General features: G+C 22.6%; 1 protein-coding gene across 5 annotated transcripts in view; it reads left to right on the forward strand.

Annotated features, from left to right (window-relative positions):
* LOC114131069 (phosphatidylcholine:ceramide cholinephosphotransferase 2-like) overlaps positions 1-18,449 on the forward strand; it is a 32,577-nt gene extending 14,128 nt beyond the window's left edge. For 4 of the 5 annotated variants that reach the window (XM_027996198.2, XM_027996199.2, XM_027996197.2 and 1 more), the window contains 6 exons: positions 7,164-7,311; positions 12,816-13,152; positions 13,226-13,436; positions 13,976-14,250; positions 14,315-14,490; positions 15,564-18,449. In XM_027996198.2, coding sequence (XP_027851999.1) covers positions 7,165-7,311; positions 12,816-13,152; positions 13,226-13,436; positions 13,976-14,250; positions 14,315-14,490; positions 15,564-15,722 — 1,305 coding nt within the window. In that variant the 5' untranslated portion in view covers position 7,164 and the 3' untranslated portion in view covers positions 15,723-18,449. Of the gene's footprint in view, positions 1-5,718; positions 5,960-7,163; positions 7,312-12,815; positions 13,153-13,225; positions 13,437-13,975; positions 14,251-14,314; positions 14,491-15,563 lie in introns of those variants that run through there. The other variant, XM_050198409.1, reaches the window with a different exon arrangement.
* The last annotated feature ends 204 nt before the right edge of the window (positions 18,450-18,653 follow it).

Genomic DNA, 18,653 nt, shown 5'->3' on the forward strand with positions numbered 1-18,653 from the left:
AAAACTTTTACATTATAATATACTTTGGTATTCAGATACTTAACGTAAAAGTATTAAGTAGGTTTTACTTAATGATACTCGTAAAATGGGTATCTTGTTAATCCCTGATATTAAATACTTGCATACCATATATCTAAAATTTGTTGACGGTGTATTTGTGTACATTTACGAGTACGTCTATGGTTTATAACTTAGGATATTTGAAAAAAATACTTTTTAATATTATAACTTAAACTTTTACAGGTATACAATAATTTTCATATAATTATGTATTATTCATAATAATATTGTTAATCCATTATTCCATTATTTAAGTAACTATTTTTCACATAAAAATTAAATTTAATATTATACATATCGGTTCGACTCTGTCATCGAAGTGTTCACTCATTTAAAATTATCGTGTTTGTCATGAACATATTATTATATATGACCCTATGATATAACACGTGTGCTAATCATGAACTATCAAACAATACAATTATTTTAACTATTGATGCATTGAAGTAGGTTTATTAAGTTATTATACATCAAACTAATTTGTTTGTTTATCATAAATTATTATAAAACTCGATTGGTCTTAAAATTATCTATCATACACAATTGACAAATCAATTATTCACATTATTTTTATCTACAATTTTAGTTTTTAGTTGTGAAATTTAGAACAGAGAAAAATTGTCAACAAATCTTAAAATATTAAGATTTTTAGTATTTAATTAAATAATAAAAAAGATTTAGATTCCGAGGGTTGGATGTTTTAGTTTTACAATAAGTTGTATTTTTTTTTATTACTGTTTGGAGCAGTAATAATTCTTCAATCGTTAACTTTATGGGTGTTTTTTATTAACAAATTGGATCTATTTGATATTGTAAGGTCAAAAGTAAAAAATTTTCCCGCAGTTTTTTTTTAATAAATTGGAAAACAAAAAAAACAAAATACAGAAAAATAGAAGTTTTCACGGTACACAAAAGATTTTTTGTATCTTGTAGGTCAAAGTTGATGATTTAGAATTTTTATAAAAATATTTATTCAGTATTTTTTTGACTTGTTATAATTTTCAAAATAGTTTTGCTCTTTTTGACTATTTATAGAAGTTTTTGGTTATCAATATTTTTTTTAAGTCAAAAACCTTGAAAATCTTTGAAAAGATTCATCATGAGTTGTTTTTACAGGAATTAAAAATAGGTATCAAAGATACATTAATATACACTTATAGTCATTTTTTTTTTAAAGCATTTTATGTTAAAATTAACATAATTGGATATTTAAACAAAAAATATTGATTTATTTAATTGCCGTAATTCAAAATATTAACTGAAGACATTTGAAACGTTCTAGTATTACATAAATTATTATTTTTTATGCAATTTTAAATGTATTTATGATAATTTTAAGCCATTTATAACACAATTTTTTTCACTAAATTTTGAAGTATGTCGATGTCACAAATATGAATGACGAGGTTCATTCGAAACCCATGTATATGTACTATGTAATGAAGTGTCTAAAGTTTTTTTAAATTTAATTAGATAATACGTCAATAATCTATGAAAAATACTAAATTTGTAAATTAGTTCGGCTAATATCATAAAATATTAACATTTTTAGTAGTGGTCATACAAGTTTTTGTATTTACACATAATTTCATTTTAAAACAGCAGTAGGTAGTATATTATTAGTTTATACATTAATAACTCCAGTTGCCTTCATTGTATTTATTTTTGATCTACTTTCTAATAGATTTTATTTTTATAATAATTATAATAATAATTTTTTATGATCTAAAAATTTTTTACAAAATAATTGAGCATGATTAGCTGTATTATTTTTATGTTTTGTTTATACCTAGTTATGTCAATAGACAATAGTAAGGGAAAATTTCAATGCCACATAAATATTCAAGTTTAGTAAAATATTCAAACAAATCTATATTAAATTAAATGAAGTACGATAGTATTAATAAATATCTATATACTTTTTTATTTATTCTTTCTTTAGGTTAAAGATTATGTTGCGCATTTTTATCATTAAAGTTTTATTTTTATGTATCAACAATGTAAAATTAGATGTATTTTTATTTTTTTTTTTATTATTTAGTTAATATTTATACCTAATAAATTATTTTGCCTATATTTAATTGTTTCTGATAAAATAGTACAAATATTTAATGCTATCAATAATATTTTTGACTTTCCGGTTATTATATTTGTTTCATTCAAATGCAATCTAAGCTTTTGAAACACGAGAATGACTCAAGAAGATAATGAATAAAAATACTATAGTAACATAAACACATAACAAAACCGGATGTTAGAAACACAATAAAATATTAGATATTTCATTTTGTAAGAACGTAACCCCAACAGCTACGATGCAAAAATAAGAAATAACATGACGTCCTCGATGTATACGTGATATGTGTTTCTTTATCGTAGAGTTCTTTAAACAAAATTAACATATCAATAAATTATAGCTATTTTATTTTAATATTTCAATAAATGTATACTGATATTACGATGAATTAATTAATATTAATTATTCAGTAGAATAGTGCAATTGAAATGCACTATACGTAAAAAGGTAGTAACGACGATATAAATAATATTATATGGGTATTTATTGAATATAGAGTTTGTAGTTTATGAATTGAGACGTTAATTAATAGATATATCTATTTATATTAATTTTATCTATCATATTGTTATAGTTAAATTTTTGAGTACAGTAATGAATGCATTGTTTTTAAAATATTATTAGGTACATATTACTATTTTATCTTTTTTTGGGGGTTATGTTAGGTTAGGTTAAGAGTAATAATAAACTCATTGACTAAGCAAAAATTATCAATACTTATCAAAGAATTTTCGCTTACAACCTTATTTTGTATTTGATTTTTCACCCTTGGTTTGTACGTTAATTTTGTTTTTATTTATATTGTTAAAAATTTTAATGCCAAAATGATATGAAAATTAAAATACCTTAAATAAAATTTGTAATATTTAATTATAAAATGTTATAAACTATTATAAACTTGTTTATATTTTTGATATCTATGTAAATTGTTAAATTCATCATTTCGTTTAGAATTTTTATTATAGCAGTTTTATTTTGTTATTAAAAATTAAAACTACAATGTTTTCAAATAGATTTCTTCAATATTATGTATTAATGGCGGTTGTAAGTAAATTTTTCTTATGTACTTGAGGAGAATTAATACTGCTTACATTAAAATAAATGTATTTTCTAAAATGTTTGTCTTAATAACAAATAATAATATTAATGATGTTTAGAATTTGTATGGTTCTAAAATGTTTCACTGGATAAAAAGCTCTATAATCAATAGATATAATATCTTTGCTTCGCCTTGAATTTAAACTAATACCTATCGGATTAATGATAACATTATTCTGTAACAATAAATTAAATAAAGTAGGCATGTAGTATAATTGTGTTTGATTATTTAAGATAATAATAATGAGCTTTGAAGTCATGATTATTGATATAGATATGAATAATGCTATCGTAGATTATTATTTTACTGTGTTGCTTATATATATTTCGACAATCGTCCACTCATACTTATTTATTAAACATTTAATTTGACTAAGTAAATAAATAATAATAGTTACTATAATTAGTATAATTATAACTATTTACTAAATAAATCATTTATACACCACACTTTTACATTTCATTATATAAACTTACTATTGAATTTAATTGTTACTAAAAGAAATTCACCGTGACTTCGTGACATATGCATTAGCTGAGCCGAGTATTCAATATTACAATATGTCAATATAATATAAGTGTTAATTAATGTAGTTACAATAGGTACATATACTATTATACTATAATATAAAGCTTAACAAATATTATATGAGAATAGTAGTTTATACTTATTTATACGTAAACATACTTGCATTAAAAATGTTTATCTATACCTACATTTAATTCTTATACATTTGCCATTTGTGAATCATATTTTCAAATTTAATAAATTAGGATAATTTTTAGATAATATGTTAATTTAATTTAAGTATGATGGATTTTAGTTTTAATGATGAGTTTATGTAATTATGTTTAATATTTATTTTTAATTAATAGAACATTGATGAGTTACCTATCTACTTACTCTATTTTACTCTATTTATATCTGACATGATTATTTTTCTATTCAGTCAATATTAAACTAAATTTTGTGAATGAGTAAGTATTTACGGGATTGTATAGGTATAAAAAAGAAACTAATGTTCTAAATGTTTTGCTTAAATTTTCCATGACGAATTATATTATTTCCTTTGACATACATACTTTTTTTATTATATTATTTCTTATAGTTAGAGATCTGACTGATATTGTTATATCAAGGTTTTACATTAAATACAGGTATAGCGGATAGGCAAAGATTTTTCAAGAATAATAGAAATTTTTGCTTAAAAATAATAATAAATTGATCTTGTATCTTGTTTTTGAATTGTACAATGTATTTAATTTAAATTTAAAAAGACATGATTTTATATCAAATGATGTGTTTCTTAAGTGTATATTTGTGTCACTAAACTTAATTTCTTATCGATTTATAGTTTTAATCGAAGCATTTTGATAGTTCCTAACATAAATTACTATTTATGTTATAGAAGTACCTATACCTACTTATAACTAAAAAAAAAAACAAAACTTATTACTATTTCATTTTTTTGATCATAATGTCAGAATTTAAAAAAATGAATGTATTATAAAAAACTCATTTTTAAATATTAAATGAACTACATTCTGCATAATAGTATAAAATATAAAATAGTGATATCTACGTATTATTATCCTTGATTTATATAGAAAATAAATCATAAAAGTTGATATTTTTCTGAGATTCTTTAAACAAGAGTATTCTATACGAAATGCATAACTTTCTTGTTTTTAAACGTAAATTTTAAATCTGAAATTAATTATGATTATATGAACATTAATATTATATAATGTTATATTACCTAATCATATTGAATATATTCAATTTGATATTATTAAAATGGTATACGCATTTTACTGCATTTGGTAAATTGTGTAAGTCATATACATCGATATAATTAAAGTAATTTGATGCCAATATAATACTTTATCAGCGACAATTTTGCCTCTAGGTATACCTATAAAAACAATAATATATTATCAAATACAATTTTAATAAAATCCATAATCGTAGCAATGTAAGTTTTAACGGATAAAATGAGCACTAATGCTAAATTGCAAAAAAACTACTTGATTTAATAGACCAATTATTATTATAGACCACTAAATTATGTTTAAAGAATTATTGCTCACTATTGATACATTGTATGTATATTAACTACTATATCGACATTAGAATCTTCAAGCCAGAATATTATGTATTTTACGTATATTTAGTACATCAATTTTTAAATATTTTAGTTATTATTTCTTTTCATTTAATTTATGAGAATAGCTATTATAAAAAAATTTAGAATAAACAATATTTCAATAAAATTTTATTTTTAATTACAATATTTTATAAATTTAATTTCAATTACGAAATGGCGCGCAATTCAGGATATCAATAGAATTATTATTCTATGTGATACATTTTACGTTCTCTGGCATATCAGCTGCTTTTAGTTAACCACTTAACACCTATCCATTTTTATGAATACCGAATACTATAATTACTATTTAGTTTTTATTTTGAGAATTTTACCTATGATTTTTACTTTCTTTGGTACATTTTTTGAATTTTAAAAACTAATTGTCTTCATTTTAAAGTTTCAAATATATAACCGTATAGGTAAAAATGTGTGATAGTCAGTATATATTATTATAATGCATGTTTAAAAATAAATATTACGGGTTGAATGAATCACATATATAATTTTGTAAAATTGAACATTGACAACATTTTTGATTTCATTATTATTGATTATAATTTTTATTTAATATAACGTAAGTGTCTGTCTACTATAAATAACTAAAGTTTTAATATAGGTAATAGGTATTACATATAGTTTATAATATATTAGGTATATCATATTATCGAGAAAAATATTATAGAATTATTATTATTGATTAGTTTGTCATTCATGTTTTACCAGGTAAGTTGTGTTATATATAAAGGTTTCTAAATGTCGTTAAGGGTTGTTACAGTAACGATGTATCATCGTCTGTCTGACCTATTAAATAATAGTTTATGGGGCGTAGTGTTTTGAGTAGTACTGTAGTAGATAAAAGATTTGTTTTTTGTGTTCGTGTTCAACTGTAATTATTGTTATATTTTTCAATTCATTCATCTTGTCTTGATAATGTTTATTATCAAAAATTAATTAATCGTATTAGAATTCACTATTTATACAATTATACCAATATTAGTAATATGCATACCTTTACTACACATTTTTAGCGATCGATTGAGTTTTCGACTGTCTTTTATTCAGCTTAACATATTGACGTCATAGATGTCCTCATTTATAGTCTACTTTAATTAGATATACCATATCCCTATAATTATTATGAATAAATCATTGAAATTATTTTTAAGAAAAAATAACTTACTTGTGTTATTGAACTTAACACGAATAGTTAAAACTAGCTATTTATAATATATAATAAAATATATGGATTTAGAATAATATTTTATGTCAATTTAGCGTGTTTTAGAATGACGAAAATAATAGTACGTATTGGATTAAACATCATACCTATATTAACAATTATTGAAACAAACATTTGTTGACGTTTAGTTCTATAAAAATCATAAACATATATACTCATATATACATTTAAAAAATAATTCTTAATTGTTCATGTTATTGGACTTATATGTGTTATTTATTTTTAAAAAGTTAAGTTATCGTTGTTAGTAATTGGAATTTTTGTCATTAATGATAAGATGAATCAAAACACTGCGTCATTAATTTATTGCTCAGGGTTATTTTATTATAGGTACGAGAATTATTATTTTGTATATTAATAATACATATAAATTTAATAATTTATTGCTTATCAGGAAAAATACAACATGTTGTTGACTTGTTGTAGTCCCCGCTATCACAAACACCGTATATAGTATATGCCAATTGATGAACGTTATTGTATATTTATTTAAAATTCAGTATAATTTATTGATTTTTATCGTAAATTATTGTTTCAGGATGGTACTAGAATCGAAAGGAGAGCCTAGCACTGATGGAATCCAAAACAAAATTGGAATTAAAGGGGTTTCCTATACTTGTAACGAAGATCATAAAAAAGAATACGTTCATATTGAAGTTGACATGCCTCCAGCTAATGGCCATTTAGTAAGTTATTGTGTACTATCATTTTTATATTAAGGGTTTAACTGACAATTAACATAAATAAAAACAATTATCATTTTAGTGATAAACAAATTAGTAGATATAATTCCGTGGTGTCTGTACGTTATTTATGAGTTTTTTTATTAAAATTAAGTATTTAACCATGTACGGTGTAATGAAATGAAATGTTCTAAAGTTGATATTACGTTAATATACTATAGTTCTAAACAATTTATGATAAATACTGACTGTCATATGTCTATAATATATTAAATTTAGTTGTATAAACTACTAGGAATTAACTGTAGTAGAATATTATATAGTTATTACCTCGGTTATTACTTATTACTATAAAAAAAAATTATGATAACTCAAAGAGTATAAGCTAAATATTTCGTTCAGTAATAGTAGTAGAATTATGAAATCAATAATTTTATTTTTGGTTACTATTTTATCATAAAAACGAAAATCACAACGAATTCATTAAACCAATTAAATAAACAATATGTATAAACATTATTTATGAAATTAAAAGGTATAATAATCCTATTTAAAAAATGAGTAATCACAAATTAGTAATAAAACGAAATTTGTAACGATATATTATTTACTATAGTACATATTAATACTCCATTTATGAAATTTTGTTTGCGCCCTCTTTATCCTGTTCTGATTCGATTGAATATTGTTCATTGAGGGCTCTTGTGAAATTCTAGTCAAGAAATTGCATTTAATTTTCTTTAATTAGATTCATGATCTAATCATGTTATGGATTTCTGATAGATCCTATGTTTCGTCCCGGACATGATACGATCATTTTACCTATAATATAATATATTTTTAAATAAATAAATTAATTAATTAACGGTTTTATTTATATAATTATTATATTATATTTATATTTATGCACGAGTTTATAGTGTTGAGTTATAAAAATTTTTTTTTTCAATTTAACATTTTAATATTTTGCAATGAGTATTTTTTTAACATTTCATTTTTATTTATTTTAACATGTGTTTGATAGGTATGTTATGTAGACAGTAGGTAACGAATAACGATAACTGAAATGTTTAGGTATTTGGTGTTGATATAGTATCGATAATAATTATTGTGTATTTATAATTTCTATACGTGTATTAGACACCGGCAATTATTTTTTTCATAATATTTCTGTTTTTATCTTACTAGAGTGTATACTGTATAATAATGCAGTTTAATAAAGTAAAGTTTAAATGTATACAATGTCATTAAAGATTTCTACAATTTGAAGTAGTGTTACTAGATGCCTATTAATATCACATCATTAAATCATTTAGTTAATTTAGTTTTTGTTCATTATTGTAATTACCACCTTTAATTATTTTTTAATTTTATTTTTTAGATTGTAATTCAAAATTGTAAATTCTCTATTTATTTACTAAAAAATAATAATAATAATAATAAGAAAAAAAACTTTTTAATTAATAATAAACCGTCGGTATCAAAATTCTTCAGGTTCTTTTGATGAATAACAAACTATTCGCTTTTGTTTAGTTTTTTTCGGCTTGTAATTGTTTGCTCCGGACTGCTGTTCTGTACAATAAGTAATTGTAAAATTAATAGATAACAAAATATGTTAACCTAATATTTACCTATTTCTAACTATATAGAAATATGTTTTTTTTTTTTATTTGTAGCTATAACGCCTATATAACGACATATTATTATGTAAATCCTCTCTCTTTATGTGTATATTCAAATTAATATTTTTAAATACGTATGTTTTATTGCTATTATTTTTTGTTAATGTTTATGTAATTAGTTTAGTTCAATTCTTATAGTTTACATACGTTTTTAAAATAATTTACTGGTATTATTTTGTTGGGGAGTAAGTAATAAAATTGCTGACATATATATAATTATTATATATTGTACTCAGTTAATATAATATGTCAATGATAGTCCCGAAAATATATAAATGCAACTTAATTTGTACAATTACACCAAGGTGATTTACTATTAAACATAATAATTACTTAAAGTAGGATTCAAGGGTTTATCAATAGTAAATTATTAATAATAATACTGTTTATAATTATAATATAAATATAATTGGCTATAATAATACATATACATATTATTTTATTCAGTTTTTTCTGTATGAATGTTTTATAAAGTAGTAATAATATTTTTTATTTTATTTTGATAGTAGGTAATTAGTATTGTGTTTTTTTGTTATTCATTCCCTCTATAATCTTTATAGTTTCAAAAATTAACTTAATAGATAAATTAGAAAGTTAACATTCGGAATATCCACATATTATTTATCCGGAAGATATGGAAACATTGAGAATTTGAGAAATGTACGATAAATCCGTTTCAAAAAAAATTTATTAACTTAAAATATGTATGGATTAATTAATAATAATTGTTTTTCTTTAATTTGAAAAATAATAAACCTTGTGAGTTTGAAACGCTGCTGACAGATTTCAAAACTTGTATCTAGGTACTATAGGACATAGGTATATCACCTATAGATATTTAAATACTTAATATATTTATAACAAATTTAGATGATATTATTTTAAGGTAATTGTTAGTAACTATATGAAATAATGTTAACTATTTGTTAATTTTTATTTTAAATATTTCGAATATCTACATCATAGTTGCCATGCACATGAATTACAAGGTTAAATCAAACTATTATATTTCCTACCTATACAAAATCATGAATTACGACAATATACTCTTAATAATTTCTTTTTTTAAATATTTGTTTTCTGTTTATTATAATTATAATACTCTTATACCCGGTTGCTTGTACAAATGTACAATCACTAAACAGTAAGCAGTCTAAGCATTTAATAGTGAGCTAATGTTATCTAATATCTTAAACATGATTGTACGATCCATGATTGGTGTATTCAATTTTAGTGAATTATTGAATTAATACATTTTTATGTAACTCGGCATTAATGTACACTTATTCAGAAATATTAAATAATGCCTTGGTATAGATTTTATGAAAATCAAATTGATTTATTTTCTAAAATGATTGCAAACTATAGCATAAATAGTGCATATCTCTGTAGAGTATTGTCTAACTTGCATAATATTATGTCTCATAATGTTTGACCTTTGTAATTGCTGTAGTGTGGCTCTTTATAAATTGTGTCATCTTATCACCAGCAAAAAAAAAAAAAAAATGTTTTATCTTCATTGAACCATTTTATTACGTCTTTATATGTAAATAATATATATACTCGTATATTAATGTCTTAACTTTTTAAAATATACAATTACTTGTATGTTTTAATTTCTATGGATAATACTTAGGTATGTAAACTAATAAATTAAAGTTAAATTTAAATACAACAGTTTTTTTCTTTTAAATTTAAAATATTTATATGTAGGTATTATATAGGTAGGTATATAAAAAAATGGGTAAATCGCTCTGTGTTAAATATTGATGGTAGGTATTAGATTTAGAATGACGAGGTAGGTACCTATATTGGCTATATTCTATATTTATTAAAAACTAAATTGTATGTACCTAATGTAAATAATAATTACTAATTAAAAGTACTGCAATACTAAATAATACTGTAGTACCTAATAAATGGAATATACATTATACAGTATAGGTTACTGCATGTAACGGATGTAATAAAATATTTTAATTCAATGGAAAATCATTAATACAGAAAACAATGCTAAGTGGAGACAAAGCATGCCAGCCTCTATTTTTAAGAATATTTTATAATTTATATTATTACTGTCACAGTAAATATTTTTTTTTATTAATAATAATATAAGTTAAACTAATTTTTGCCATACACATCGCATTTACTATATTGTTATTAAAATTTCAGCTATCGTGGTATTTCTTAATACCGCGTACCGTAGGACGACGTGAATAGCTTAAATTTAAATATTTTTAAGATTTCATTTTCATTGTGTACTTATCTATAGAAAACAGTATTATACGCAACGGTGAATACTTTCAATTCCGTACGATTAATAGTTTTTGAATTACAACATAATAATAAAAATTTTTAAAGGCAAAATCGTTGTTTCATTTACATATAAAATTTTGTCAAAATTAGAATTTAAAATGTCTATAAAAATTGTGCCAATTGCAACTACACGCATTTACAAGTTACAAGGAACGTAATATTATACTTATTGTTGAGTTTTTTGACAAAAAAAAATTGTATCATACATAAATTTAAAAAAAAAACTAGCCTAAAATTTGAATTGTTTAAAAATAGCACAAAAAGAGCGAAAATTGTAATAGTTACCTATATAGGTAGGTATATGTCTAGACATCTATAAAATGGTAATATATAGGTAATAAATATTTATTAAACATTTTAAGTTTTTACGGTTAATAATTTTTATTTGTATAAAAAGAAATCGATTTATTCAAAAACTAGGTTGGTAGGTTAAGTTTGGGTAAATATTTTCGTTCCCGTGTTTTTTCCCCTATTATCTTAATTCTTCCTTCTTAAAAAAAGGAAAAATACCAACCATTTATATTTATTAATAAAATATGCTACTAGAAGCCACCTTCAATCATTAAAAATTGAAGTATTTTTAATGCTTGAAATGATGACATCAGACAAAAATAAATAAAAAAAGCACTTCTTTGTAAAATGAATACTTCATTCTTAGAACTATTTGTGTCTGTAATTAATTTGTGTTACACATATCTTCAAGATTGTATAATTCTTAGTTATTATATATTATAGTGAATCATAAAAGTATTATGTTTATTTCAGGTAAAATTAAGATAAATGATTTAGATTAGTAAATTAATTTGTTTAGTAAATAAATTATTGTACATACTAACCGTTTTTAAATATTTTGAATATGGGTTTTATTATTATTTTTAATTGCTATTGAAATTATTTATTTACATCAAAATTTATACTACTAAAGATTATAATTTATAAATGCTCTTAATTTTTTAAATGTAACTAGTATGTTGTAAGGATTCAGTAATATTTTATTTTTCATAATTTTCTATGATGGAAATTAAAGTTGATTTTCCAATATTATTTGTTAAATTGTAAATTTAAACTTTTTTGCTAAATTTTAGTTTTAACTAGCTGCAACCACTAAGATGAATTATATAATAGAACCTACATTTATTTTACTTATAACACATAATTACATAGGTATTTCTATAATGTGCCTATTAATATTAATCAATAAGTACCTATTTGTTTTTTTAATGAACACTAAAAATACTATGTAACATGTGTGTTCTATCATCCAGCATTAAGCTACTTAATAATTTATGGCCACAGCAGGGTAAAAACGAGGTTAGGTCAAGGTTACATTTTCATTAATGATGAAAAAAATTTTCTTAAAAATAATATAGCCTATAGGTAACCAGGTAGCCTATAGGTATCTCTATTCAAAAAGTTCAATTATCTTTTATTTTTAATTTAGTTATTTTATAAAATATATATTCTTCTAATTTTAAATTAATTTAATTCTTAATTAAATGTGGTTTTTAGAATGAACGTCAAAGGCAGCCATTGTTGGGCTTATGTAAACAGGTGACAACAGCTATTAGTAATGGTGTTGGTTGGGAACCAAGAAATGATTCAAATGCAGACAATAGTGAGCATCAACGACCTAATATGGGTCATATACACCAAGCCTTAGTAGACAACAAGCATCAATCTGATAGTGGGACAACACCTACTGAAGATGATATTGGGTTTAGTCACAAATATCTCAACAATAATGCCAATGGAGCAGCTGTGCACATAGATATACCAAATAATGCTAATGTGTTATCATCGAATGATAAAATTAGGATTCCACAAGAGAAATTCAAGACTTTTGTTGGTAAATATTGTGATACATATATTTTTTAAATTGTGTGATTATAATATGTGTTTATTATTGTTTTGTAATTTAGCATTAATACTGTTGATTGTGAATTTTTTAATCACCACTACATCTTTGGCTGTTGTCCATGAAAGGGTGCCTGATCGTAGTCTGTACAAACCATTACCGGATACATTTTTAGATGCTGTACCTGCTCGAGATTGGGCATTAGATGTATCAGAAATATTTATCATTGTCAGCACAAACTTAACATTATTAATTATTGCCAGTCATAAGTATAGGTAATTACTAATTTTTTTAGTAGGTGTAATCATTGCAGTTATGAATGGATTGAGTTTTATTACTTTTTCTTTTATGTACAATACATATTATAATCATTAATTATTTTAATAATTGGGTCAAAGTTTCACGTATAAAATAACTTACAATTATATTTATTTATATTTTGTTTTTTTTTCATCATAGATATTTTAATGATTTGTTTATTACTTGTACTAATGATTCCCTGGTATGAGATCTTTATTTTTTTTTAATTTTTATAACTTACAATACTAATAGTATAAGAAATCTAAATTTTGTGTTACAAAATATACAAATCTGGTGGAATCACATTAAGATTTTATGTAATCTCCACTAATATTGTTACACAATATTTGAATGACCATGTAACTATTAATTTAAAATTATAGGTAATATATTTTTTTTCATTTAAAAAATTATACTATTGTATGTATTTTATTGTATTTAAATATTTATTTTAAGTTGCATAAAATGCATTTTTGAATAAATTATTATTTTAATATATTTTTTTCCTTTTTAGGTTTATTGTACTACGTAGATTGATGTTCATGTTGTCTCTTCTATATCTCCTACGCTCTATCACAATGTTTGTAACTGTATTACCCACTTCTAGTACCACTTATTATTGTTCACCCAAAGCCAACTCAACAAATCCAGTACTGATTGCTAGACGTGTATTCCAGTTGTTTTCTGGTTTTGGTTTGTCAATCAATGGAAAGCACACATTTTGTGGCGATTATATATATAGCGGACATACCACAATTTTAGTGATGAGTTACTTAATCACCGTTGAATGTAAATAATTCATGTGTTATTTATGAGTGGCTTAAAAGTTAATAATAATTTTCTTTTTATAAAGACTCTCCCAGACGATGGTATATATTGCATTGGGCTTCATGGTTGATGGCAGCTGTTGGAGTATTAATGGTACTCATAGCACATGGTCACTATACTATTGATGTGATTATTGCATACTTAGTTACTACACGACTGTTTTGGATATACCATACATTAGCTAATAATGTTTATCTAAAGGTATTTTAATTTTAATTTTTTTAATAGCTTAAGAACAATTGTAATAATTAATATTAAAATTATTAAGTATTCCACGGTATAAGGTTTTTTACATTTTGGAGATTAGGAGAATTTCAATAACCCCTAAATAATTTTAAAGCATATTAAAAATATATAACCTCTATAGTCTATACCAGGAGCATTTCAAAGTCGATCATATTAGAATTTATTTTTAGGGTCATGCGCCCTATATGTTTCTTAATAATTATAGTGATTCAATAATAAAAAAAATTTTCTATGGAAGTCGATCCTCAAAGGTGAAGTATATTTTTAGTAGATTGTGACCAAAAAAAGTTTGGCTACCCCTGGTCTGTACTCTTATTGTACTTAATTCTAGATAAGAAATAATTTTTCTTAGAATGTATACAATAATGTATCAAAATCAAATTAAAAATTATACAATTATACTCATTACATTGACCTACTCAAAGACAAGATATAATAAGTAAAGGTGTTATAATATAATGCTGAAAAGTAGTGTCAGTCTGGCATACTAAAGGCCTCAGCTGCATTTTTTCTACGGAGCCTCAATTTTTTTTTCTTTATTTACTATAAATAAGATAAACCATTTTAAATATTTGATTACTTAACATTTTTATTTTTAAATGTGTTTAAGAATATTTAATAAAATCATAACAAACTATTTAATATGCCAATATAATTTATAACTTTGTTACAATGTTAACATTTTCTTATTATAAAATGTTTGGGTTTAGTTAAAAAAATATTTATGAGATTATAATTTCAATCTGTGTGTACTAGAAGTTGTATTGTAAAGTTAAATCTTTAATAACTTGTTCTTTGTGAATTGAAACATGTTTATATTATTTTTTTTTCTCAAAATGTTTTCAACAACAAAATAGTTATACAATTTGAGAGCATGTCAACAAAAATTATAGTACATTCAATTTATGTTAGTACCTTTTTTATGAAGTTAATACTATAAACTATTACTCTTAATATTCATGTGCTATTGTTAAATTTAATTAAATAATTCTATACTTTACTTATACTGAATTATTTTTATTTTATAGCATAGCAGTTCCAATAATTACTTATCACGAACATGGTGGTTTTGGATGTTCAAATATTTTGAAGGAAATATCAATGGTCCAATACCTCGTCAATATGATTGGCCTTTACCATGGCCTCGACGTTTCACAGCTGCTAAATATCCAAATCGAGATAGTTAGCCCAGGTCACGAATCTCGTTTATAAAAAATGTTCCTTGGCTGTAAAATAATAATAAAATATAAAACAATATCACAAAAAACTAATTAACATTTCCATACTCAGAACTATTCCTATTTCTTTGACATACATATACACACACACACACACATATATATATATATATATGTATATATTTGATATTTAAAATTGAATGTATGCATATATTTATAAATATATTTATATTGTTACATGCCAACTGTTTGCTCAAACCAATTTAAAATTTATATGTACTTAAAACTTAAAAACAAAAAAAATGTTATGCTTGAAATTATTAAAAATGACAAAACCTGAAAATTATAGAAATTTCTTAAAAGTATTAAAATAAAAGTATTTCAAAAATTCAAAAATTTATCAAATATATGTTACTTTTTATTAATATTAGTCGTTTTTAGTTTTATTTTTAATAAAATTGGAATTTATAGCCTCTAGAAACATATTGTGGGAATTTGGTGATAGGAGTTTTATAAATGTATTTATTATACATTTTATTATTCTTTTTTTAATGAACGTTTTTAAATAAAATTTACTTTTCTAAAATTTTAAAATTCATAGTAATCAACTTTTAGATAATACAATCAATTATATATTAATATGTAAATCATTTAAAAGTGTGTAACAATATATATATATAATATATTATAAACATTTTGTTTAAAATGTATTTGTGTAAACAGAATTTCCATCTTCTCTTTATTTTTAAAAGTAAAACATTGTGGGGGCATATCCATTTAATATTATCTACTTACACCACACACACACACACACACACAACATATATATATATATATATATATATATGTGTGTGTGTGTGTGTATATATAGTAATCAAAGTGAATATTTACTCCTTTCTATTTACATTTTAAAATTATATGTATATTTTTTGCCAATTTGTCTTACTCCATCTTTTTCCTTACAGTATTAAACATTTTTTAAATTAAATATAATACCTATTATCATCAGTATTTTTAATCGATAATCCATAATCATTCTTCTATATGCATTCATGAATTTACTTATAAATATTTACATATAAACATAATTATTTATTGAAAACCCCACTTTTTTTATTGACAAATTGTGGTTTCTTTGTTTTTAATTTTTAATGTTTAAAAGTGGTTATTATTGTTTTAGTTTTTAATATTTAACTTAAGTTATTTTTTTTTTTTTTACTTTGATTTATTTTACAAAACTGTTTGAAAAAGAACAAATGTGGTTTTTTTTTAATAATAATTTATGTTATCAGTGGTGTATTTTCAATGATTTGTGCTAAGGGTCGTAAATTAACTTATAATCTATTTTATTATATTACGTTTACAAAATATGTAACTATACCATGACTAATTTTATACTTATTAATTTAATAGCTCTTGATATAATAGTTATTATTAAAATTAAATATTAATTATATGCAAATAAAATTGTAATTCAGAATTGTATAGTTTCAAATTATGAAAATAGATTTTTTTTTTTTTTTTTAGTTAATGAAAGATTATAATACTTTAGGACAATTCTTGTAAATATGCCACTTTATTATGTTATTATAGTTACTTGTTCTTGTTTTTCTTTGTTGTTAAAACAATAATGTTATAGCATAGAACAAAATGAATTATTATTATTATTATTATAAAAAAATAATATTTATGTTAACTTAATATTTAATTATTATTATCTAGTCTTTGTTAATTCTAAAACAATTTTTTATCAAGATCAGATCTCTTGTATTTAAAGGGGTGTGCATGACTGCTTCTTCCCCATGCAAATCTACCGGTTATTTGGTCAGATCTGCTCTTGAAATGTTGCAATATAATTATTTGATTTATTATGTATAATTATTGTATAAACCTAATCAAGTTTTTTTTTTAGTTAATTTTTTTACTGTTTTAAGTTTCACTTGACTTTTTAATCAATGTTTAAAGAGTTGAGTGATGTATTCCCTAAAATGTTAGTGAGGTGAAACATTTGCATTTAAATTGTAATTCTATATGTTTTTATTATCAAATAGTACAGTTTATTTTCAATGAATTATCAATTGAGGTCCGTCCTTATAAAAAGTATTGATACCAGTGGTTAATATTAATAATGTAATGAATAAATAATGACCATATAATTATTATTTAATTCTTGTTGAAAACTGTTGTATACATTCCTAGAAGTCATTATGGACTGGAAAAGATAAGAGTAATATTTTTCATTCCATTCAGAATAAACAATTTTATCAAATAAATACCAGTCATTCACTCCATTTATATACACAAATTGTGCTAAATGAAGTTGTGCTTATATTGCTTATAAGCAGCTTTTTTTGTGCTTCATTAGATTGTCTGTGATAGTCTTTGTGTGTTGCACTGACTAGCTAGAAAATAATGTTGTTACCTACCTGGAGTTTTTATTTTTTCTATAAATCCAGATATTGTTTCTAAGTTCTATGTGTTTTTTTTCTTGATAATAATGACAATTAAATAAATTGTCCGTTTCTGTGATTTAATGAAAAGAAAAATAATAATAGTTGTAAAAAAAAAGAAGAAAAAATCAAACAATTTTATTTTAGAATGTTAAGAAAATTTTAGTCCTTTAAATGTTCTAATAATTTTTCATTGTTTGTAAGGGACTATTTTTAAATGTACAATTATAATTTTCTATCAGTATTTTGAATATTAATAAAATTAAATTTGTAGTGTTTTTGCTTATTATTTGTTAATTTTTATCCCTGATGTTTTATTTGTATTTATTTAATTAATCTTTCTCAATTTTGAAAATGTTGTGATTATGACAAACATATATGTTAATATTATTACGAATTGAAAAAATAAGGTGACCTAGCATCTTAGGAATAAATTATAATGAAATATGTTTTCTTTTTATTTAGATTAGATTTTAGTTAGAACTTTGTA

This window comes from Aphis gossypii, chromosome 1 (genome assembly GCF_020184175.1).
Source record: "Aphis gossypii isolate Hap1 chromosome 1, ASM2018417v2, whole genome shotgun sequence".
NCBI lineage: Eukaryota > Metazoa > Arthropoda > Insecta > Hemiptera > Aphididae > Aphis > Aphis gossypii.